A 26,155-nucleotide genomic window follows, 5' to 3' on the forward strand; every position below is an offset into this window, starting at 1 on the left:
TATAAGCTTGGCACATCTAGCCACTGGGATTTTTGCCCATTCTTCAAGGCAAAACTGCCCCAGCTCCTTTAAGTTAGATGGGTTCTGCTGGTGTACAGAAATCTTTAAGTCATACCACAGATTCTCAATTGGATTGAGGTCTGGGCTTTGACTAAGCCATTCCAAGACATTTAAATGTTTCCCCTTAAACCACTCAAGTGTTGCTTTAGCAGTATGCTAAGGGTCATTGTCCTGCTGGAAGGTTAACCTCCGTCCCAGTCTCAAACCTCTGGAAGACAAACAGATTTCCCTCAAGAATTTCCCTGTATTTAGCACCATCCATCATTCCTTCAATTGACCAGTTTCCAGTCCCTGCCGGTGAAAAACATCCCCGCAGCATGATGCTGCCACCACCATGCTTCACTGGGGATGTTGTTCTAGGGGTGATGAGAGGTGTTGGGTTTGTGCCAGACATAGCGTTTTCCTTGATGGCCAAAAAGCTCAATTTTAGTCTCATTTGACCGGAGTACCTTCTTCCATATGTTTGGGGAGTCTCCCACATGCCTGTTGGCAAACACCCAACGTGTTTGCTTATTTTTGTCTTTAAGCAATGGCTTTTTTATGGCCACTCTTCCGTAAAGCCCAGTTCTGAGGAGAGTACAGCTTAAAGTGGTCCTATGGACAGATACTCCAATCTCCGTTGTGGAGTTTTGCAGCTAATTCAGGGTTATCATTGTTGCCTCTCTGATTAATGCCCTCCTTGCCTGGTCCGTGAGTTTTGGTGGGCGGCCCTCTCTTGGCCGGTTTGTTGTGGTGCCATATTCTTTCCATTTTTTAATAGTGGATTTAATGGTGCTATGTGGGATGTTCAAAGTTTGATATTTTTTTATAACCCAACCCTGATCTGTACTTCTCCACAACTTTGTCCCTGACCTGTTTGGAGAGCTCCTTGGTCTTCATGGTGCCGCTTGCTTGGTGGTGCCCCTTGCTTGGTGGTGTCGCAGACTCTGAGGCCTTCAGAACAGGTGTATATAGCGGCGGCTTCCCACATTGATATACAGTCTGGAAGCGGAGGGGTGAACTGAGATCATGTGACACTTAGATTGCACACAGGTGGACTTTACCTTATTATGTGACTTCTGAAGGTAATTGGTTAAATAGGGCTTCATAGCAAAGGGGGTGAATACATATGCACTCACCACTTTTTAGTTTATTTTTTCCATTTCACTTCACCAATTTGGAATATTTTGTGTATGTCCATTACATGAAATCCAAATAAATATCAATTTAAATTACAGGTTGTAATGCAACAAAATAGGAAAAACACCAAGGGGGTTGAATACTTTTGCAAGGCACTATGTGTATTGAACACTATTCCCAACGAAAAACAATACTGCGTGGATGTTTTGGAGTCGGATAACTCTGATGAGGATGCTGGGAGAAAAAATAATAATTGCTTGGGTATTGATAGACTGATACCCCATTTCACTGATCCCCAATCCTTAGGTAAAGCTGTACAGTGCAATATGAATGTCAACACACACACAATAGCCTGACAAGGGAGGTGATTTCACAGTCACGAGATAAGAGCTACAACGCCAATATTTGCGTAAACTCTTCACAGTTGTGTTCTGCGGGTGTCAGCGAGTAGACTGATACCCCATTTCATTGCTACACATTTCAACCTTTAACATTATCTAGTCTAAATACGGCATGATTCCACCAATTGTAACCTTCTGCATCACTGTCTAAGAGATACTTTTATTTTGAAGGCAAACCGCAAATTACACTATTGTGCCCTAATCCTTCACAACACATAACCCAGTTCGGTCGAGCCTCACTAGCCAGATGAAGCTAGCTGGCTGCTTATAACATTAGCTTTTGGGCAAAAAGGTTTAGTAGCTGGCTAGCTATTTATTTTCATTAACCTCTAGCACTTAGCCATCCCGGATCCGGGATCGTGAATACAGCCTCAAGCTCATTACTATAACGCAACGTTAACTATTCATGAAAATCGCAAATGAAATGAAATAAATATGCTAGCTCTCAAGCTTAGCCTTTTGTTAACAACACTGTCATCTCAGATTTTCAAAATATGCTTCTCAACCATAGGAAAACAATAATTTGTGTAACAGTAGCTAGCTAGCGTAGCATTTAGCGTTAGCATTCAGCAGGCAACATTTTCACAAAAACCAGAAAAGCATTCAAATAAAATAATTTACCTTTGAAGAACTTCAGATGTTTTCAATGAGGTGACTGTTAGATAGCAAATGTTCAGTTTTTCATGAAAGATTATTTGTTTAGGAGAAATCGCTCCGTTTGGTGCGTCACGTTTGGCTACCAAAAAAAACCGAAAATCCAGTCATCAAAACGCCAAACTTTTTTCCAAATTGACTCCATAATATCGACTGAAATATGGCAAACGTTGTTTAGAACCAATCCTCAAGGTGTTTTTCACATATCTCTTCGATGATATATCGTTCGTGGAAGTGTGCTTTCTGTTCTGAATCCCAGGAGAAAATGCCCGCAGCTGAAGATTATGCACCAATTTAGACAAAGGACACCGGGCGGACCCCTGGAAAATGTAGTCTCTTATGGCCAATCTTCCAATGATATGCCTACAAATACGTCACAATGCTGCAGACATCTTGAAGAAACGACAGAAAGGGCAGGCTCGTTCCTGGTGCATTCACAGCCATATAAGGAGACAATGGAAAACAGAGCCTCAGAAATTCTGCTCATTTCCTGTTTGAAGTTTCATCTTGGTTTCGCCTGTAGCATGAGTTCTGTGGCACTCACAGATAATATCTTTGCAGTTTTGGAAACGTCAGACTGTTTTCTTTCCAAAGCTGTCAATTATATACATAGTCGAGCATCTTGTTGTGACAAAATATTGCGCTTAAAACGGGCACGTTTTTTAATCCAATAATGAAATAGCGCCCCTATAGACTCAACAGGTTAACTGAAGTTCAATTTCAATAGGTGAACAACAACTGGCTACCTAGCTAATACTTACCTCACAAGGATTCCTAAATCATTGCCAAGAATAATGAAAATGACTGCAGTTCCTACTTGTCATTGTTTTCAGGCTGGTTGAGTTGGTGCTTGCTAGGTACCAAGCTAAAGCTAGCTAGCTCGCTAGAAGCTGCGATCGAACAAATAAGGCTTTATTGTAAACACATTGTTTGTGGCCGGTGTTTGCAGACCTTTTTGTACAGCTTTGACAGTGCTACTGATAGTAGTGGTGGCGCTTGGCTTGCACGTGCAAATTCTGAACACACATTCTATAAAAGAACTGTGTTATTTGACGTGTATCTTTTTTGACACGAAAAGAACCAAACGGCATTCCATAGTATGTCGTGAAGCTAATAGCAGTGACACTATCACTGTGCAACTCCGGTAGGGCAACATCTGAAAAATAGCTCACTTGGTAGTGTGTACTGGTGCTCGACCAGTCGCTAAAGCCAACATCACCCACGACAGAGAACGGTTGATTGTCAAGGGCAAAGAATTCCATTATCTTGGTGTTAATGTATTTCGCCTTTGAGTTGTCTCGCTGAAATGTTCTTACTCTTTCAAATGACTGTTCGACTTGTTGACTGCTCGTTCCACACAGCAGATATTGTGGGCTAGGTTAGGAATGCAGTGTTGCTTGTGTAGCGCAAAACTTTACGTGACTTCATTACGTCATGTAATTATATAGGTATGCATGTCAGCTTCGACATTGGTTTTGCATATCGGCGTTAAACTAGACGTCGGGCCGATACCGATGTTGGCATTTTTAGCTAATATCGATATGTTCACCGATTTATCGTGCATCCCTAGTAGTAACCAAAAAACGTGTTAAATCAAAATATATTCTTCTTTGCCTTGACAGTTTTGCACAGTCTTGGCCATCTCTCAACCAGCTTCATCTGGAATGCTTTTCCAAAAGACTTGAAGGAGTTCCCACATATGCGGAGCACATGTTGGCTGCTTTTCCTTCACTCTGCGGTCCAACTCATCCCTAACCATCTCAATTGGGTTGAGGTCGGGGGATTGTGGAGACCAGGTCATCTGATGCAGCACTCCATCACTCTCCTTCTTGGTCAAATAGTCCTTACAAAGCCTGGAGGTGTGTTAGGTCATTGTCCTGTTGAAAAACAAATGATAGTCACATTAAGCCCAAACCAGATGGGATGGTGTATCACTGCAGAATGCTGTGGTAACCATGCTGGTTAAGTGTGCCTTCAATTCTAAATAAGTCACTGACAGTGTCACCAGGAAAGCACCCCCACACCATCACACTTCCTCCTCCATGCTTTACGGTGGGAACCACACATGCAGAGATCATCCGTTCACCTACTCTGCGTCTCACAAAGACACAGCGGTTGGAACCATCAAACCAAAGGACAGATTTCCACCAGTCTAATGTCCATTGCTCGTGTTTCTTGGCCGAAGCAAGTCTCTTCTTATTATTGGTGTCCTTTAGTAGTGGTTTCTTTGCAGCAATTCGACCATGAAGGCCTGATTCACGTAGTCTCCTCTGAACAGTTGATGTTGATGTTTCCAAGCATTTATTTGTGCTGCAATTTCCAAGGCTGGTATTTCTAATGAACTTATCCTCTGCAGCAGGGTCTTCATTTCCTGTGGCGGTCCTCATGAGCGGCAGTTTCATCATAGCGCATTATGGTTTTTGCGACTGCACTTGAAGAAACGTTCAAAGTTCTGACTGACCTTCATGTCTTAAAGTAATCTTTGCTAATTTGAGCTGTTCTGGCAATAATATTGACTTGGTCTTTTACCAAATAGGGCCATCTTCTGTATACCACCCCTACCTTGTCACAACACAACTGATTGGCTCAAACACATTGAGGAAAGAGATTCCACAAATTAACATGGCACACGTGCTAATTGAAATGCATTCCAGGTGACAACCCCATGAAGCTGTTTGAGAGAATGCCAAGAGTGTGCGAAGCTACCATCAAGGCAAAGGGTGGCAACTTAGAAGAATCTCAAATATATTTTGGTTTTGTTAAACACTTTTTTGGTTACTACATGATTCCATATGTGATATTTCATAGTTGATGGTCTTCACTATTATTCTACAAATGTAGAAAATAATAAAAATAAAAACCCTTGAATGAGTAGGTGTGTCAAAACTTTTGACTGGTACTGTATATGTTGGAGGTCAATGAAGGGTGAATAAGAACTTTGTGTATAGAAAGTTACTGAGTGAGACAGGGGGAAGTGCAGAAAGTTCAAACATGTTATTGCTGAATATTAATATTTCTAAAGGAATTAGGCAAAGGGTAGCAGATTTAGGCAGGCCATGACAATACCAGTTAGAGGAACAGACTGAGAATGGTTTATCTTACACATAAAAGGAGGTGACTGCCTAGTCAGACGGTATAAATATGTTATTTTGTGACTTGTATGTTGTGTTCCCAGCAGAAGCACCCAGTGGGTTGAATTAACACAGTTTTAGCTTTTTCTAGACGTCTGAGATTTTACTTGGTTTGTTCAGAACCTAACAATATATATACACACACAACTCTGACATTGCTTGTCCTAATATTTCTTAATTACATTATTTTACTTTTTAGATGTGTGTATTGTTAGATATTAATGCAGTGTTGGAGCTAGGGACACAAGCATTTCACGACACCCGCAATACCATTACTAAATATGTGTATGCAACCAATAAAATTTGATATTTGAATTTGAAAGAAATCAGAGATTAGATTTTTTTTGATAATTGACGTTAAAAGTAAAAAATAAATATATTTTAAAGAAATTATAAAACAGTTTGACAATCCTGTTTGGAGGCTTTTAAATTATATAAATCTCAACCATTTATATTTTCCAGTGATGAAGACATGGATGTCTCATTGCACGGTGGGGGATACTAAATAGGTCAACTTTGAGCACCTTTATCTCTTGAATGTTTTGGCATACAGGTCCAAAAAGTCCCTTTCTGAACACTTCTACAATGGGCAAATATGAATGGAAGGTTTTGTTCAAATCAAAGGGTGTGCTGTCAAAAAGTGATTGAATTCAAATGGTTTTGACCAACATTTTGCTGACAAAGCTGTTATTATTGTCATCATCATCATCCGTCTGTCTGTTTTCACCTTGAGCTCCATGTCCTGCCTCCTGAACTCCTCGTCCTCATCAGAGTCACAGTCTGGGAACTGGTAGATCTTTAACCTGTACTTATCTATCTCACTTAGGATCTGTATAGGGGAGGGAGATGGGGGAGGGAGGGAGGGGGAGAGTGAAGTAGAGAAAAAGGGAGGGAGAATACAAGGGATAGGGGAGCGGGATAGGGGGAAGGGGAGATATAGAAGGCAAGAAAGGGGAAGCGAGAGAGAGGGGGAGTGAGGGGGGAGTTATGGCTTCTATTTTAGAGTGAAAATGTGTAATAAAGGTCAAATATCTGCACGGTGAAATAAACAACTGGTGGGAAAAGTGATAGCTTGAGACATGTCACTCTAACTAGGGTCTGGAAAACTATCTTATTTACCCTGCTCTTCTTCTTCTTAACCTCATCATAAGTGAGACCATCAGATTTGGCCACAACAGGGATGATGTTGACCTTGTCCTGCAGAGCCCTCATACACTCTACATCCAATGGCCGCAGACTGACGACACACACAAACACACAGTGTGTAACGTTTGCATAGGTTGAGTGTGTAGTATGAGTGTGTGTGTAGTCTGGTACCCATGTCCGAAGGGAGAGATGAAGTAGAGGCAGCAGTGGACTCTGTTATCCTGGATGTTCTTTCTGTTCAGGCCGATTTCATCCCTGCGGTACTGCTCAAACTGATGGTCAATGTAGTCTGAAACACACTTATAGCTACAGCAGCACACACACACAGGACAGATGTGTGTGTAAGCACAGCTCCCATGAAACACACACTCACAATGGCTCTGGGGAGGACTTTTTCATGAGCACACCATGTAATTTTGAGACTAGGCTAAGCTTATTACTATTTAGCGTCTTTATGAACCTACATGTACCGGTGAATACCTATATACCTGTCTGTATTATTGATGGTATCTCCATAGCCTTGTGTGTCCACTATGTTGAGTTTGAGCTTCACTCCCTTCTCCTCAATGCACACTGTGTTCTTAGTGATGCCCACAGTCTGAGCCAGCCTCTCTGGACAACACACAGATGCACACACACACACACAAACAAAAACACACACATGCGTACACAGAAGATCAGAGGTTGTAGATCAGGGTTGGGTAGGTACAGTAGAGACAAACCACTCCACAGGATACAACTTGATGTTGCAGAAGTACAATATCAACAGTAATAGACCCATTGAGAAATCACACTCTCACCCTCTGCATTCAGCACCTTCCTGTCCTTGTAGAGGTCTGTAAGGAACAGACTGTTGACTAGTGTAGATTTACCCAGACCAGACTCTCCTAGAGAAAGAGAGGGAGGGAGAGAGAGAATGATGAAGAGAATGAGGGAGATAGAACGCAAGAGATCCTGCTTACCCTGATCATATCCCTGCTAAATACTTCTAATTTAGCATTGTAAACATTGCCATGAAAGTGAACAAACTACAACTCCCTGACAGCCCTTCCCCTGTCCTCACCTACCACCATCAGAGTGAACTCAAATCCCTTCTTTACTGACTTCCTGTGTACCTGGTTGGGCAGAGTAGCAAAGCCTACATACTCCCTGTCCTGGTCCTGCAGGGGTTGACCACATGACAAACCAACATAAAGCAAAGACAAACAGATTATACTGTAACTCACTACTTGCATAAAAGAGAATATACTGTACTCACTGCTTACATAAAATAAACTCAGTAAACAAAGAAAACGTCCCTTTTTCAGGACCCCGTCTTTCAAAGATAATTCGTAAAAATCAAAATAACTTCACAGATCTTCATTGTAAAGGGTTTTAACACTGTTAATGAACAAGCACCTATGGAACGGTCGTTAAGACACTAACAGCTTACAGACGGTAGGCAATTAACTTCTTTGGGGTAGGGGGCAGTATTTTCACGTCCGGATGAAAAGCGTGCCCAGAGTAAACTGCCCGCTACTCAGGCCCATAGGCTAGGATATGCATATTATTAGTATATTTGTATAGAAAATACTCTGAAGTTTCTAAAACTGTTTGAATGATGCCTGTGAGTATAACAGAACTCATATGGCAGGCGAAATCAGAGACAAATCCAACCAGGAAGTGGGAAATCTGAGGTTTGTAGTTTTTCAAGTGATTGACTATCCAATATACAGTGTAAATGGGGTCAGATTGCACTTCCTAAGGCTTCCACTAGATGTCAACGGTCTTTAGAACGTTGTTTCAGGCTTCTATTGTGAAAGGGGAGCGAATAAGAGTTGTTTCAACCAGGGGTCTGGCTGAAAGCCTTTAGTTGAGTCACGCGCAGAGTCGTGAGCACGAGCTCCGTTCCCTTTCATTTCTAATGACAAAGGAATTGTCCGGTTGGAATATTATTGAAGATTTAGGATAAAAACATCCTAAAGATTGATTCTATACATCGTTTGACATCTTTCTACAAACTGTAATGGAACTTTTTTGACTTTTCGTGTGGACTTAGTGCCCGCGCCTCATGAATTTGGATTACTGGGCTGAACGCGCGAACAAAAAGGAGGTATTTGGACATAAAGATGAACTTTATCGAACAAAACTAACATTTATGGTCTAACATGGAGACCTGGGAGTGCCATCAGATGAGGATAATCAAAGGTAAGTGATTAATTTTAACGCTATTTCTGACTTTTGTGACACCTCTCCTTGGTTGGAAAATGGCTAGATGGTTCTCTGTGGCTAGGCGCTGACCTAACATAATCGCATGGTGTGCTTTTGCCGTAAAGCCCTTTTGAAATCTGACACAGCGGTTGCATTAACTTCTTGGTGACAGGGGGGCAGTATTGAGTAGCTTGGATGAATAAGGTGCCCAGAGTAAACTGCCCGCTACTCAGGCCCATAGGCTAGGATATGTTTCTAAAACTGTTTGAATGATGCCTGTGAGTATAACAGAACTCATATGGTTGGCGAAAACCTGAGAAAAATCCAACCAGGAAGTGGGAAATCTGAGGCTTGTATTTTTTTTAATTTTTTTTTTTAACTTAGCCCCTATTGTAGATAAAGTGGGATATTGGTTATGTTGCACTTCCTATGGCTTCCACTAGATGTCAACAGTCTTTAGAACTTTGTTTGAGGAGTCTACTGTGAAGTGGGGGCTCATAAGGGCTGTTTGAGCCAGGTGTCTGGCAGAGTGCCACAGGCTCTGAGGTGCGGTCAGGAGAGAGTTAGCTCTCGTTCCATTGCTTTTCGACAGACAATGGAATTCTCCGGTTGGAACCTTATTGATGATTTATGTTAAAAACATCCTAAAGATTGATTCCATACTTAGTTTGACAAGTTTATACGGGCTGTAACGGAACTTTTTGAACTTTTCGTTCGGCGGGACCTGAAAGAGCTTTTGGATTTGTTTACCAAACGCCCTAACAAAAGAAGCTATTTGGACATAAATGATGGACATTATTGAACAAAACAAACATTTATTGTGGAACTGCGATTCCTGGGTGAGCATGCTGATGAAGATCATCAAAGGTAAGTGAATATTTATAATGCTATTTATGACTAATGTTGACTGCCCAATATGGCTGATATCTTTTTGGCTGCTTTGTTGTCTGAAAGCTGTACTCAGATTATTGCATGGTTTGCTTTTTCCATAAAGTTTTTTTGAAATCTAAAACAGTTGCATTAAGGAGAAGTATATCTTCCATGTATAACAGTATTTTCATCAACATTTATAATGAGTATTTCTGTAATTTGATGTGGCTCTCTGCAATTTCACCAGATGTTTGTTGGAGACAATGCATTTCTGAACATAACGCACCAATTTCAAATGATGTTTTTGGACATAAAGATTAACTTTATCAAACAAAACACACATCTGTCGTCTAATATGGAGTCCTGAGAGTGCCATCTGATGAAGATCAAAGGTAAGTGATTAATTTAATCGCTATTTCTGACATTGTGAGCCCTCTCCTTGGCTGGAAAATGGCTGTATGGTTTTCTGTGACTAGGCGCTGACCTAACATAATCGCATGGTGTGCGTTGGTAGTAAAGCCTTTGGACACTGTGGTTGAATTTACAAGAAATGTATCTTTAAAATGGTGTATAATACTTGTATGTTTGAGGAATTTTAATTATGGGATTTCTGTTGTTTTGAATTTGGCTCCCTGCAATTTCACTGGCTGTTGTCGAGGTGGGGCGCTACCGTCCCACTGGTACCAAAGAGGTTTTAAGGTCACAGTTATGAAAACTTAGGACACTAAAGAGGCCTTTCTACTGACTCTGGAAAACAAAAGAAAGATGCCCAGGGTCCCTGCTCATCTGGGTGAACGTGCAATAGGCATGCTGCAAGGAGGCATGAGGACTGCAGATGTGGCCAGGACAATAAATTGCAATGTCCATACTGTGAGACGCCTAAGACAGCGCTACAGGGAGATAGGACAGACATCTGAACATCACACCTGCGGGACAGGAACAGGACGGCAATAACAACTACCAGAGTTACACCAGGAACGCACAAGTGCTCTTCACTGACGAGTCGCAGCTTTGTCTCACCATGGGTGATGGTCATTTTCGCATTTATCGTCGAAGGAATGAGCATTACACCGAGGTCTGGACTCTGATGCGGGATCGATTTGGAGGTGGAGGGTCCGTCATGGTCTGGGGCAATGTGTCACAGCATCATCGGACTGAGCTTGTTGTCATTGCAGGCAATCTCAAAACTGTGCATCCAGGGAAGACATCCTCCTCCCTCATGTGGTACCCTTCCTGCAGGCTCATCCTGACATGACCCTCCAGCATGACAATGCCACCAGCCATACTGCTCGTTCGTGCGTGATTTCCTGCAAGACAGGAATGTCAGTGTTCTGCCATGGCCAGCAAAGAGCCCGGATCTCAATCCCATTGAGCAAGTCTGGGACCTGTTGGATCGGAGGGTGAGGGCTAGGGCCATTTCCCACAGAAATGTCTGGGAACTTGCAGGTGCCTTGGTATAAGAGTGATGTAACATCTCACAGCAAGAACTGGCAAATCTGGTTCAGTCCATGAGGAGGAGATGGACTACAGTACTTAATGCAGCTGGTGGCCACAACAGATACTCTCTGTTACTTTTGATTTTGACCCCCCTTTGTTCAGGGACACATTATTCAATTTCTGTTAGTCACATGTCTGTGGAACTTGTTCAGTTTATGTCTCAGTTGTTGAATCTTATGTTCATACAAATATTTACAAATTTTAAGTTTGCTGAAACTAAACGCAGTCGACAGTGAGAGGACGTTTCTTTTTTTGCTGAGTTCATAATATGTAGCTCAATCAACAGAGGCATTGTAAATAGTTATGATGGCATCATGAGAAAGCCCTGAAAGCTGCCTGTTTTCAGACCATATATCACGTTTCACCTTTAAAACTTGAAATCTACGTTTTGGATTTTCAACAGCAAAATCTAACTCCATTAACAACTCAGCACAGGAGCCAATGTGGGCTCTTAATACCACTGTTCTCTCCCTGTGCCTAGGGTTGCAAAGGGTTGGGAAATTTCCTGGAAATTTTCCATGGGAAGTTAAGCCCGGGAATTTGGGGAATTTTGCTTAACCTTTCTTGGGTAGGGGGCAGTATTTTGGAGTTTGCCTGTTACTCAGGCCCAGAAGCTAGGATATGCATGGTAGTATTGGATAGGAAACACTAAAGTTTCTAAAACTGTTAAAATAATGTTTGTGAGTATAACAGAACTGGTAGGGCAGGCGAAAACCTGAGGAAAATCCATCCATCCAGTGGGATTTTTTGATGTGGGTAGTTTTCAATTGAATGCCTATAGAGTATCTAAATGGTTAGGACCTAGATTGCAGTTAGTATGGCTTCCACTAGATGTCAACAGTTTTTAGACATTGTTTCAGACTTGATTTCTGAAAAATTAAGAAGAATGAGACCATTTTGTATGTGGACTGTAGAATCAAGCAGAGCTGGTTTGTGTGCGTGACCTTCGTTGTTTTTCCTTTCTAATGAATACGCTATTGTCCGGTTGAAATATTATTGATTATTTAGAAAATAGACAATCTGAGGATTAATTATAAATATCGTTTGACATGTTTCAACGAACATTACCGGTACTATTAGAATGTATTCCGTCTGCATGTTTTGATCGCCTTTGAGACAGTGGATTACTGAACAAAACGCGCCAACAAAACTGAGTTTTTTGGATCTTTAAAATAAAGAGGGTCTTTATTGAACAACAACATTTGTGTAGCTGGGACTCTTGTGACTGCACCAGAAGATGATCTTCAAAGGTAAGTGATTAATTTTATCGCCATTTCTGACTTTTGTAATTTCTTTACTTGGTTGTAAATTGTTTGTATGCTTTTGTAAGCGGGGCGCCGTCCTCAGATAATCGCATGGTATGCTTTCGCATATAAAGCCTTTTTGAAATCTGACAAAGCGGCAGGATTAACAAGAAGTTAATATTTAAGCCGAAGTATAACACTTGTATTTTTATGAAAGTTTATTATGACTATGTCTGTATTTTGAATTTGGTGCTCTGCAATTTCACCGAATGTTGGCCAGGTGGGAAGCTTAAATTTATTTTAAAAAAAGCTTATAACAGTGAACCTTTTTTTGTGGGATACACAAGGCAATTCTAAGTCTTGTGGCATATTTTGGTTAGACTATCCCCAATTCAATGGAATTGCCACCCTCTGCAGGCACAGTGCATTCTTCCATCACATGTGCAGTGCACTCTCCCATCACAAGTACAGCTGATTCTCAAAATCTTGCACACTAATGAGATGCTATTGAGCTCACACTACTACACTGTCTGAGCCAAGGACCACATGCTTTCTGGTACTTTTTGATTACAATACTGGGTGAGGTGAGTATATATATGAAATACATGCTTTTTTTACTAAGTAGTAAATAGCAGCCTACAGCAAAGTGTGTTTAAATAATTTCTAACTTGTAAGCTATTTCTGCCAGTTAGTTTTTGCTACCATGTGGGTTTTAGCTTGCTTGAGCCTGCTAACTGAGGGGGTTTAATTCACCTGTTTCCAAACATGTTTCATTTTAAAACATTTATCTTACAAAGGAGTTATTTAATTTAACTGTTTAACTTTATCTGTACATGGAATTGTATTTGGGATTTCGTTTTACTCATTTTTTTCTAATCTTTACAGGAAAATGCCACAGTCACCATCTGATGTGTGGAGACATTTCACTGCAGCTAATGTAGAAGGAAAAGCTGTGTACATTCGCAAATACTGTGCCAAATCATGTGTGAAGAATGTAACAAAGATGCATAATCATCTGGCCAAGTGCATAAAGTTCCCTCTGCTCACAACAAGCAACCTCTGACAAAAGTCCCTGTACTTCTATTTGTGATGAAAATTAAGAACCAGATACCTTATCGATAGCAATAGCTCATGGTCCTCGGGGAATCTGAAGTTTTTCTGACTCAATGGAGGAACGTCGTCAGAGAAATGCTGATGAATGTTTTGCTCGAGCTGTGTATGCAACTGGTTCACCTCTGATGTTCACAGGCAGTGTGTATTGGAAGAGATTTCTGAATGTTCCTTGCCCAACATACACCCCTCCAACCAGACATGCTTTATCTACTATTTTGCTGGATACAGAGTTCAACAGAGTTCAAGTGAAGGTAAAGCAAATCATAGAGAAATAAGACTGTATTGCAATCATCTCTGATGGGTGGTCAAATGTTCGTGGGCAAGGAATAATTAACTCCATCATCACCCCTCAACCAGTATTCTACAAAAGCAGACAAGGGACAACAGACACACCCGTCTCTACATTGCCGATGAGCTGAAGGCAGTCATCAATGACTGGTATTTGCACTGGTGATAGACAATGCTGCAAACATGAAGGCTGCTTGGTCTAAAGTGAAGTAGTCCTACCCTCACATCACACCCATTGGCTGTACTGCTCATGCATTGAATCTGCTCCTCAATGACATAATGGCACTGAAAACAATGGACACACTCTACAAGAGAGCCAAGGAAATGGTTAGGTACTGTGGGGCAAAAAAGTATTTAGTCAGCCACCAATTGTGCAAGTTCTCCCACTTAAAAAGATGAGAGGCCTGTAATTTTCATCATAGGTACTTCAACTATGACAGACAAAATGAGAAGAAAAAAATCCAGAAAATCACATTGTAGGATTTTTAATTAATTTATTAGCAAATTATGGTGGAAAATAAGTATTTGGTCAATAACAAAAGTGTATCTCAATACTTTGTTATATACCCTTTGTTGGCAATGACAGAGGTCAAACGTTTTCTGTAAGTCTTCACAATGTTTTCACACACTGTTGCTGGTATTTTGGCCCATTCCTCCATGCAGATCTCCTCTAGAGCAGTGATGTTTTGGGGCTGTTGCTGGGCAACACAAACTTTCAACTCCCTCCAAAGATTTTAAATGGGCTTGAGATCTGGAGACTGGCTAGGCCACTCCAGGACCTTGAAATGCTTCTTAAGAAGCCACTCCTTCGTTGCCCGGGCAGTGTGTTTGGGATCATTGTCATGCTGAAAGACCCAGCCAGGTTTCATCTTCAATGCCCTTGCTGATGGAAGGAGGTTTTCACTCAGAATCTTACGATACATGGCCCCATTCATTCTTTCCTTTCCACGGATCAGTCATTGCAACTCAGCATTCTTTGTCCTCCAAACACGACGAGTTGAGTTTTTACCAAAAAGTTATATTTTGGTTTCATCTGACCATATGACATTCTCCCAATCTTCTTCTGGATCATCCAAATGCTCTCTAGCAAACTTCAGACGGGCCTGGACATGTACTGGCTTAAGCAGGGGGACATGTCTGGCACTGCAGGATTTGAGTCCCTGGCGGCGTAGTGTGTTACTGATGGTAGGCTTTGTTACTTTGGTCCCAGCTCTCTGCAGGTAATTCACTAGGTCCCCCCGTGTGGTTCTGGGATTTTTGCTCACCGTTCTTGTGATCATTTTGACTCCACAGGGTGAGATCTTGCGTGGAGCCCCAGATCGAGGGAGATTATCAGTGGTCTTGTATGTCTTCCATTTCCTAATAATTGCTCCCACAGTTGATTTATTCAAACCAAGCTGCTTACCTATTGCAGATTCAGACTTCCCAGCCTGGTGCAGGTCTACAATTTTGTTTCTGATGTCCTTTGACAGCTCTTTGGTCTTGGCCATAGTGGAGTTTGGAGTGTGACTGTTTGAGGTTGTGGACAGGTGTCTTTTATACTGATAACAAGTTCAAACAGGTGCCATTAATACAGGTAACGAGTGGAGGACAGAGGAGCCTCTTAAAGAAGAAGTTACAGGTCTGTGAGAGCCAGAAATCTTGCTTGTTTGTAGGTGACCAAATGCTTATTTTCCACCATAATTTGCAAATAAATTCATTAAAAATCCTACAATGCGATTTTCTGGATTTTTTTCTTCTCATTTTGTCTGTCATAGTTGAAGTGTACCTATGATGAACATTACAGGCCTCTCATCTTTTTAAGTGGGAGAACTTACACAATTGGTGGCTGACTAAATACTTTTTTTCCCCACTGTATGTGGTTCAAGTTATAGCAGCAATCTACCTCACCAAGCAAAGTGAGAAGAATAAGAGCACCACAATGAAGCTGCCTTGAAATACATCCACAGGTACACCTCCAGTTGACTCAAATGATGTCAATTAGCCTTTTAGAAGCTTCTAAGGCCATGACATAATTGTATGGATTTTTCCAAGCTGTTTAAAGGCACAGTCAACTCAGTATGTAAACTTCTGACCCACTGGAATTGTGATACAGTGAATTATAAGTGAAATAATCTGTCTGTAAACAATTGTTGGAAAAATGACTTGTGTCATGCACAAAGTAGATATCCTAACCGAATTGCCAAAACAATAGTTTGTTAACAAGAAACTTGTGGAGTGGTTGAAAAATGAGTTTTAATGACTCCAACCTAAGTGTATGTAAACTTCTGACTTCAACTGTATTCCCGTTAATTCCCACGGAAAGTTTCCACCTCTGAATATTCCCCAAAATGTGCAACCCTACGCTGTGCCTAAAGCCTAATTGTGAACTTACACAAGTACGCAACGCAATAACACAACTACACAAAATGGCTGTTCTGCATACTTGCGTAGCAAAAATATGTAGACATGTGCAACCCCGCAATTTGTAGCTCGACGCAACTACACAGGGTCGCAATTTTGTGAAGCCAATTAGGTCTTTCTGTGTTTACTTCCTTAAGGAATAAATTCGGCTTTAGGCCGTAGCTAAATTACCTCAGAGGTGTAGGGGTCTAGGCAGCCCCAGGGGCTCTTGGGTCGTGGGGGGCGGTCAGAGGTCCAGCTGGTGGGTGTGGCCGGGTAGTGGTGTTCCGGGAGAGGGGAGGAGTAACAGAAGTTTCCTGAGATCAATCCTGTGCCCTGGTGAGAGGAACAGTTGTATCTGTTCTGGGGAAACTCCCTGATGAAACTCTCCAGATTTAAGTTCCCCAATTCATCTTTAGCCAGGCTGGAGAACTAGACAGAACAGAGGACAGAGAGGAGGGAGATGAGAACGAATGTGAGAGGAGAGGGAGGGAGGGTTGTAGAGGAAGGAGAAGCAGAGAGGGGGAGAGGAGAGGGAGGGGGATAGATTCCTTATTAAAAAGGTGTGCTTTGTGCTACTGTATGTCTGAGTGTAGGGTTTACAGTAGCTTACATATGGAGAAAACAATCTGATGACACTTCATCATCATTGGCATGGCACAGTGATAGCAACAATATTTTTGGAGATACTGTTTTAACTGCTTTCTGTGCATCCTACATACCTCTCCATCTGAAGGCAGTGCAGGTATGGTGGCAGAGGAGAGAGACACACACACACATTCAGGATCATAAAGAGAGAGGGGACCAGGATGATGTCAGCACAATTTCAACACCAAAGGGCAGAATCTTACTGTTATATTATAGGCTAGTCTACACCTGCTGAACATAACATCAAAATACCTCAATTGCAGCCAATAAATGTGAGTATCTGACAGACAGCAATAAGTTACATTTCTATTGATTATGCAGGGCTCTACAGTGACATTTTTTACAAGGAGCAAATGTGCTCTAGGTAAAAAGATGTAGGAGCACAATGAAAAATATTTGAGGTTTTAACGCGGCAATCCGCAGTTGAAACAATAAAGCATTTATCCGCACCACTGTTTCTGTTAAAGGTTGAGAGATGCGGCTGGAGAAACGTAACCACACTCAAATTCATAGACGGATGCATCCATGATATCAAAATGACAGTTTGAACCATGTTTTGAGGCTATATAGTGTTTGTTTACATTTAGCTTGTTTACAAACCTTGGAAAAATAAGCTCATATTTTGGCTTCTGATGTGGTACGACAGTTAAACTAAGCTCATGGGGCATTTAAAAGTGATATTCTTCAATAATCAATGGGTTTACATCATTCATTAATAAGTCCAAAAAGTGATGTAGTTACTACTGCAGCAAGCCCCTTTAAATTATAAGATTTGCCAGCAATAACAAAATACAGGGTTTAGGAGCACCAGAACATTTTATTTTTAAGATTGGGCCTATGAATCCTAGCTACTTTATAAGCAGTCCCTTTTCCTTTCTTTGTGCTACCACATATTTGCACTACTGTGGCTGCGGGACATTCCAACAATTATTCCATGAGTGATTTATTTCTTCCTAGGGGCACTGGTTCCAGGTAGCACAGCAAATTCCATATAGCACAGCTGGCCACTCCATTATAGACAGAATACCAGCTGACAGCTTCTTCCCTAAATAGTTATTGCATAGTTTGGAGCTGTACTTTCGGTCATTGTCCTGTTGTAGGAGGAAATTGGCTCCAATTAAGCGCCGTCCACAGGGCGTTGCAAAATGGAGTGATAGCCTTCCTTCTTCAAGATCCCTTTTACCCTGTACAAATAACCCACTTCACCATCACCAAAGCATCCCCAGACCATCACATTGCCTCCACCATGCTTGACAGGTGGCGTCAAGCACTCCTCCAGCATCTTTTCATTTTTTCTCCATCTCACAAATGTTTTTTCGAGATCCGAACACCTCCAACTTAGAATGGTCTGTCCCTAACACTCTTTTCTAATCTTCCTCTGTCCAGTGTCTGTGTTCTTTTGCCCATCTTAAGCTTTTATTTTTACTGGCCAGTCTGAAATATGGCCTTTTCTTTGCAACTCTGCCTAGAAGGCCAGCAGCCCGGAGTCTCCTCTTCACTGTTGACATTGAGACTAGTGTTTTGCAGGTCATCTTTAATGAAGCTGCCAGTTGAGGACTTTCTATTCTGGGTTGGGGGAAGTTTGCGCTGTTCTGTGAAGGGAGTAGTTTTTTTTTCACCTTTATTTAACCAGGTAGGCTAGTTGAGAACAAGTTCTCATTTGCAACTGCGACCTGGCCAAGATAAAGCAAAGCAGTGTGACACAGAGTTACACACGGATGGACATGGAGTAAACAATAAACAAGCCAATAACACAATAAACAAATCAATGACACAGTAGAAAAAAAAAGTATATATACAGTGTGTGCAAAAGGCATGAGGAGGTAGGCAATAATAGGCTATAGGAGCGAATACTTACAATTTAGCAGATGATGATGTGCAAGTAGAGATACTGGTGTGCAAAAGAGCAGAAAAGTAAATAGAATAAAAACAGCATGGGGATGAGGTAGATAGATTGGGTGGGCTATTTAAAGATGGACTATGTACAGCTGCAGCGATCGGTTAGCTGTAGTGCACAGCACTGTATGAGATCTTCAGTTTCTTTGCAATTTCTCACATGGAATAGCCTTCATTTCTCAGAACGAGAATAGACTGACGAGATTCAGAAGAAAGTTCTTTGTTCCTGGACATTTCGAGCCTGTAATCGAACTCACAAATGCTGATGATCCAGATACTCAACTAGTCTAAAGGCGGCCAGTTCTATTGCTTCGTTAATTAGTACAAGTTTTCATCTGTGCTAACATAATTGCAAAAGGGTTTTCTAATGATCAATTAGCCTTGTAAAATGATAAACTTGGATTAGCTAACACACTGTGCCATTGGAACACAGGACTGATGGTTTCTGACAATGGGCCTCTGTACGCCTATGTTGATATTCCATTAAAAAAACTGCAGTTTCCAGCTACAATAGTCATTTACAACATTAAAAATGTGTCTACACTGTATTTCTGATCAATTTTATGTTATTTTAAATGGACAAAATTTTTTATTTTCTTTCAAAAACAAGGACCCCAAACTTTTGAACAGTAGTGTCATAAACCCCTCAAAGTTCCAGGATGGTTTGAAAATGACAGCCATATTAGCCAGCAAGAAAAATTAAAGGCATGTGATATACACTATATAGACAAAAGTATTTGGAGACTCCTTCAAATTAGTGGATTCTGCCATTTCAGCCACACCCGTTGCTGACAGGTGTTAAAATCGAGCACACAGCCATGCAATCTCCATAGACAAAAAGCTCAGAGACTTTCAATGTGGCACCGTCATAGGATTCCACCTATCCAACAAGTCAGTTCTTCAAGCTTTTGCACTGCTAGAGCTGCACCGGTCAACTGAAAGTGCTGTTATTGTGAAGTGGAAATGTCTAAGAGCAACAACGGCTCAGCCGCAAAGTGGTAGGCCACACAAGCTCACAGAACGGGACTGCCGAGTGCTGAAGCGTGTAAAAATTAATCACAGTTCACCATCTGGCAGTCCGGTGGACAAATTTGGGTTCACCATGCGCAATGCCAAGTCTCGGTTGGAGTGGTGTAAAGCCGCCATTGGACTCTGGGGCAGTGGAAAAGCATTCTCTGGAGTGAAGAATCACGCTTCACAATCCGACAGTCGAATCTGGGTTTTGCGGATGCCAGAAGAAGGCTACCTGCCCCAATGCAAAGTGCCAACTGTAAAGTTTGGTGGAGGAGGAATAATGTTCTGTGGCTGTTTTTCATGGTTCAGGCTAGGCCCCTTAGTTCCAGTGAAGGGAATATTACCTCTACAGCATACAATGACATTCTACAAGATTCTGTGCTTCCAACTTTGTGTCAACAGTTTGGGGAGGGCCCTTTCCTGTTTCAGCATGACAATGCCCCCGTGCACAAAGCGAGGTCCATACAGAAATGGTTTGTCAAGATCAGTGTGGAAAAACTTGACTGATCTGCAGAGAACTCTGACCTCAATTCCATCAAATACCTTTGGGATGAAAAGGAACACCAACTGCGAGCCAGGCCTAATCTCTCAACATCAGTGCCTGACCTCACTAATGCTCTGGTGGCTGAATGGAAGCAAATCCCCACAGCAATGTTCCAACATCTAGTTGAAAGTCTTCCCAGAAGAGTGGTGGCTGTTATAGCAGCAAAGGGGGGACAAACTCCATATTAATGCCCATGATTTTGGAATGAGATTTGAAGAGCAGGTGTCCACATACCCTCTGGTCATTTAGTGTATCAGAAATGTTGTAATAGCATTATTGTCAACCTAAAATTATGTAATATGTTTTATACAAATTTTCTGCATAAATACCCTCTAAAATATATGTAAGCAGACCATAAATGTCTAAATTTCAGTGGTGTAAAGTACTTCAGTAAAAATACTTTAAAGTACTACTCAAGTAGTTTTTGGGGTATCTGTACTTTACTATTTATATTTTTGGAACTTCTACTTTTCCTTCACTACATTCCTAAAGAAAATAATGTACTTTTTACTCCACACATTTTCCGATACCCAAAAGTACTCATTACATTGTAACAGGAAAATGGTCCAATTCACACACTTATCAAAAGAACATTCCTGGTCATCCCTACTGCCTCTGACCTGACGGACTCACTAAACACAAATGCTGTTTGGAAATTATGTCTCAGTGTTGGCGTGTGCCCCTGGCTATCTGTCAATAAAAATGTTATTTGTTATTTTTTATTGTTCCTTCTGGTTTGCTTAATATAAGGAACTTGATATGATTTATACTTTTACTTCTGATGCTAAAATGTACTTAAGTAATTCCATTTACTTTTAATACTTAAGTATATTTAAAACCCAAATACTTTTACTCAAGTAGTATTTTACTGGGTGACTTGAGTCATTTTCTATTAAGGTATCTTTACTTTTACTCAAGTATGACAATTGAGTACTTTTTCCACCACTGCTAAATTTGAGTTGAGTTCTTGGAAAGCTATATGTGCTATTATATGATAAAATGTCAGTACTTCTAATTAAGCATTAAGGCCCAAGTAGGTGTGGTATATTGCCTATATACCACGGCTAAGGGCTGTTCTTGTACACAATGCAGAGTGCCTGGACACAGCCCTTAGCCGTGGTATATTGGCCATATTTCACAAAACCTTGAGGTGCCTTATTGCCATTATATACTGGTTACCAACATAATTAGAGCATTAAAAATAAATGTTTTGTCATACCCATAGTATATGGTCTGATATTCCATGGCTGTCAGCATTCACGGCTCAAACCACCCAGTTTCTCATTCTTAATTATATGCCCAGAAATGTTAAAGTATGTCATGTTGTAAGGTAGCCAATGTGCCTGTGCAGCGAGCTTTACTAATGTTGCTAGCTAGATAGAATTTGTAGAAAGTCATTTGGCTACAACTAGCTAGTCCAAGATGTACTCTTAAAGAGCCAACCGTTACTCCCTAAGGTTCAGGGCCCTTATATGTTATTTACTGAGGTAGACTGGCTTTGGGAGCCAAAACAGCCATATACTCCATCTAAACAGGAATCGATTCTCAATCTGATATCTAGAAACATAAAGCCCTTTACTTTCATATGACATCAAAATAACTTCACAAATGCAACATATACACGGTTTTAACCAGATTTCACTTTTGCCGCCGACGGTATTTTTCAATTACACGTTTTGGGAGCCTTCTTCCATTACACAGGTGTTTGGAGCATGCTAGATAGCTAATTAGCACTCAGTCTTCCGTAAACACGCGCTGTAACATGGAGATATGGCTGTCTGGGAACACTAACCCTAAGGTGTGTATCAAACGTTTTTTATTATTACAATATGTCTTGATTATATAAAACGGTCCTTATGCTTCCCAAAACGTACCGCAAGCGATGCGTATTACCGTTCAGACCAAGAATTTGGGCTCTTAATGAAACTCCCCCGTAGAGAAAATGACTTCATCCAATGACGCTTACGTGTAATGTAATGAAACGGAGTCATGATCACAGGCTAGACAACTAGTTAGCAATACGTTTAAGAGTTGAATTCACCCTCACCACGCTGTAACTAACATCATGTAGCTATGTACACAGACACCTGCAAATAAGACTTCTTAGACTAGCCTACCTGGAAGGCCTTCGTCTGTCTGTGTGCCTGGAGTGAAAAGATGTTTAAGGTTTTAGCAAATAAAAGTTAGCTTTGTAACCAACTCAAATGGCGTAATGCCATGTTATGACTAAATAACCCATGTTCAACTGTTATCTCTGAACAACAAAGTCACACATGGACAAGTGAGAAGCAGGGAAGTTATGATTTGTTTGCTAACTACCTCAACCTGGTCTCAGAGGACTTCATATTATTGTAAATAACCCGAGAAAATCAAATATAGTTTGATATGTTACGTTTCGTATGGTATGTATTAATTTGTGGATATCCATCATCCATTTCGTATAATGTTACGAATTACAATTTGTATGACTTGTTAAGAACTTGAAAGATGTACAATATGTTACGAATTCTAGTCAGTCCAACTCCGACATTTGCTCGTCTTAATAATTATAAATGCCTTAATTACCTTTTTTTTTTTTACTTGTATATTGTTAGATATTACTGCACTGTTGGAGCTAGGACACAAGCATTTCGCTACACCCGCAATAACATCCGCTAAATATGTGTATGTGACCAATACAACTTGATTAGAATTTTCTAAAAGTATATGTTACAAATTCTAATTTCATGTGGCTAACATCAGCTAGGTGGCTTGGTTAGGAGCAAAAACGTACTAAGTACAGTAGTTGAAGTAGCTAGCTAAAGTTCTCCGTGATGAGATTTGAACAACATTTGGGCGGCTAGATGTTCGCGTCCTGTCTTATGTAGCTACCTTTAACCACATCAAACCTAAGAAATCATACTAATTTGTACATACATTTCCTACGTTACGTCTTATATATGAGACCAGGTGGGCTACCTAGGTAACATTCTGACTGTAGCGTTGAATCGAAGCTGTTTTCAACCCACAATCAATAGACAAGGCAAGCTAGCTGGAGACAGCCAATAGCTTATTTAATGTATACTGTAAAAGCAAACGGGACGGGTGAAAATAAATGTCATATTAGTAGATATTGATGTGGCTGGCTTATTATGGTCTCGTTTTTGTCTACAACTTGTGTTTACCTTGTTCATCGTTGTACATTGTATTTATGTCGTTAGATAGCGAGGCTCAACGGTTAGAATCGTTACATTTAAAAGTAGGCTATATACCCAATGCGTTCGGGCACCAACATATAGATAAAACCCGCGCGCTCGACGACGTGCTAGTGGCGCCAAGATGCACTTACAGCATGTGTTACGCCTCATGTCCACCAGATGCATCAAACGCTTTGCGTTCCGCAGGAAGCATTTTTTTTTTTTCAATCTAGCAGACCGCAACGCTACCTTGGGGGTGCAGCGCTAGACTTCTTCGGTGGGGTTTATCGGTGGTTGGCATCCAACGTTATGGTACATTACCGCCACCTATTGTACTGGAGAGTGGGACCAGAAACTAAATCCTACCTGCTAGCCCTGTTGCTCTTAAAAATATAAAATATTTGACACTATATCTAATGACGTTCTACTCCATATACTCTTTAAACAAATTTCCTGTATCCCCTTCTCCCTCATACTAGATCTCATCCTCTCTCTTTCCCTCCAATAATGTCCACACTATCAATACATGGACCACTGTCTGTTTCCTGGCAATAATCACACTTTCCTGTTGGATGCTTTCCTATCACATTTAAGGTCTTGTTCAACTGGCTGTGTCCCACCCTTAATCTTGTAAATATAGCCTCCTCTCTTCTGTCCCTTCCTGCCATTCTCCCCTCCCCAACTTTCCTCTGTATCATTGAAACTACCACATCAACATCCCCACTACTTAGTGCTTGTTTAGTCAGTATATCAACTGCCCCGTTCCCTTCCACTTCCACATGAGCTGGGACCCATGTAAATATTATCTGTATACCCACTTGTTTACTCCTGCCATGGGTTTGTAGTACCTCATAAAGCAGGTTTTGTCTGCTACGTGATATAAAGAACTGGAGACGCCTTAACACTGCACATGAATCAGAGCAAATGTACTACCCTTTCTGGCTTAACTTCCTGCACCCACTGCAAGGCCAACAGTATGGCAATCAGCTCCGCCATATATACAGCCAGATGATCTGTAATGCGTTTCCTGACGGCCACCCAACATTCCTGCGCTACAAATGCTGACCCAGTATATCCTGTCCTTGGATCTTTTGAACCATCTGTGTAAATGGCCCAAATAATCCAGATCCAGACATCTATAAAACAAATCAGATGGATCAACACCCTCCCTATCTTTCTGTAGTCGCACCAATACTTCTAGATCAACTACTGGAAGCGGGGGTAGTCATGGTAGATTTACAGGAATAGCTAACGTTGGACTAAACTCCCTTCCATACAGTCCCATCTCCTTCGCCTGGCATTACCCACCCACCTAAAGCTCGTGTTCGGTCTTTGCTCATGTTCCCAGCATCCCTTTTATAGGATGAGATACTCCATGTCCCTATAGGTTGACCCAATAATTCATTGCCAGCTGCTGTCTCCTTATCTGCAATGGTATTTCCCCCCCCATCTCCACCTGTAGTGCAGCCACTCTGCACGTCCGAAATGCCCCACTACATATTCTGAGTCCTTGTCCCTATATGACATCTAGCCTTTCCAATGATGTCCGGGCTGCAGAACCATACGCTATACTTCCATAGTGTATAACAGATCAGATCAATGCAACATATATGGTCTTCAATGAGGCAGCTCTGGTGTGTTTTCTTTCCTGTATGGAACACAGATTGCCCCGTCTACAATTTGATCGATTATTAACATTTAAAAATACCTAAAGTTGTATTACAAAAGTAGTTTGAAATATTTTGGCAAAGTGTATAGGCAACTTTTGAAATATTTTGTAGTGACGTTGCGTTTTTTTTGTAAGTTGTTTTTTTTATGGATCAAACGTGCTTTATAAATGGACATTTTGGATGGTATTATTCCAACAAAAGGACCAATTGTGATGTTTATGGGACATATTGGAGTGCCAACAAAATAAGCTCGTCAAAGGTAATGCATGTTTTATATTTTATTTCAGCGCTTTGTGTAGCGCCTGCAGGGTTGAAATATGCTAACCCCTTTGTTTACTGCTGGTGCTATCATCAGATAATAGCTTCTTATGCTTTAAGTAACACAAGACAATTACATAATAAGGAGGCTATATACATGGGGTACCGGTACCGAGTCAATGTGCGGGGGTACAGGTTAGTTGAGGTCATTTGTAAAGTGACTTTGCATTTATAATTAACAGTGAGTAGCAGCAGTGTAAAAACACTGGGGGGGGGGGGGGGTGGAGGCTCTGACTATTTTTGGGCCCTTCCTGTGACAACGCTTAGTATATAGGTCCTTGATGTCAGGAAGCTTTGCCCCAGTAATGTACTGGGCCGTACCTCTGTAGTGCCTTATGGCCAGATACCCAGCAGTTGCCGTACCAGGCGGTTGGTTATACAACCTCTCAGGATGCTCTCGATGGTGCAGCTGTAGAACTTTGAGGATCTGGGGATCCATGCTAAATTTTGTCAGTCTCCTGGGGGGAGAAAGGTTTTGTCATGCCCTCTTCACAACTGTGTTGTGTTTCTACCATGATAGTTTGTTGGTGATGTGGACACCAAGGAACTTGGAACTCTCACTCCACTTCAGCCCTATCAATGTTCGGCCTGTTCGGCCCTCCTTTTCCTAAAGTCCACGATCAGCCCCTTTGTCTTGCTCACATTGAGGGAGAGGTTGTTGTCATCAGGCCAGGAGGTCCTGAGGCATGGTTCCAGGGCTCAGGACCTCTGGGAGGGGAGGGAGAGAGAATTAGAGGGTTTTATTTATTGTCAATCAGTGTTGCTTCCTAATTGGACAGTTTGATTTCACAGAA

The 26,155-nt window shown here is 41.3% G+C and overlaps 1 protein-coding gene across 1 annotated transcript in view; it reads right to left on the reverse strand.

Annotated features, from left to right (window-relative positions):
• The window catches only part of LOC139392538 (septin-5-like), a 32,491-nt gene extending 6,691 nt beyond the window's left edge, over positions 1-25,800 (reverse strand). Inside the window, exons 1-9 of the mRNA XM_071140582.1 lie at positions 25,683-25,800; positions 16,818-16,855; positions 16,288-16,527; positions 7,575-7,671; positions 7,312-7,398; positions 7,000-7,123; positions 6,683-6,817; positions 6,485-6,602; positions 6,093-6,194 (exon numbers count right to left, since the gene is read on the reverse strand). Of these exons, the coding sequence (XP_070996683.1) occupies positions 6,093-6,194; positions 6,485-6,602; positions 6,683-6,817; positions 7,000-7,123; positions 7,312-7,398; positions 7,575-7,671; positions 16,288-16,527; positions 16,818-16,855; positions 25,683-25,800 (1,059 nt within the window). The remainder of the gene's footprint in view (positions 1-6,092; positions 6,195-6,484; positions 6,603-6,682; positions 6,818-6,999; positions 7,124-7,311; positions 7,399-7,574; positions 7,672-16,287; positions 16,528-16,817; positions 16,856-25,682) is intronic.
• Positions 25,801-26,155: the final 355 nt, after the last annotated feature.

This window comes from Oncorhynchus clarkii, chromosome 33 (assembly GCF_045791955.1).
Source record: "Oncorhynchus clarkii lewisi isolate Uvic-CL-2024 chromosome 33, UVic_Ocla_1.0, whole genome shotgun sequence".
NCBI classification, from domain to species: domain Eukaryota; kingdom Metazoa; phylum Chordata; class Actinopteri; order Salmoniformes; family Salmonidae; genus Oncorhynchus; species Oncorhynchus clarkii.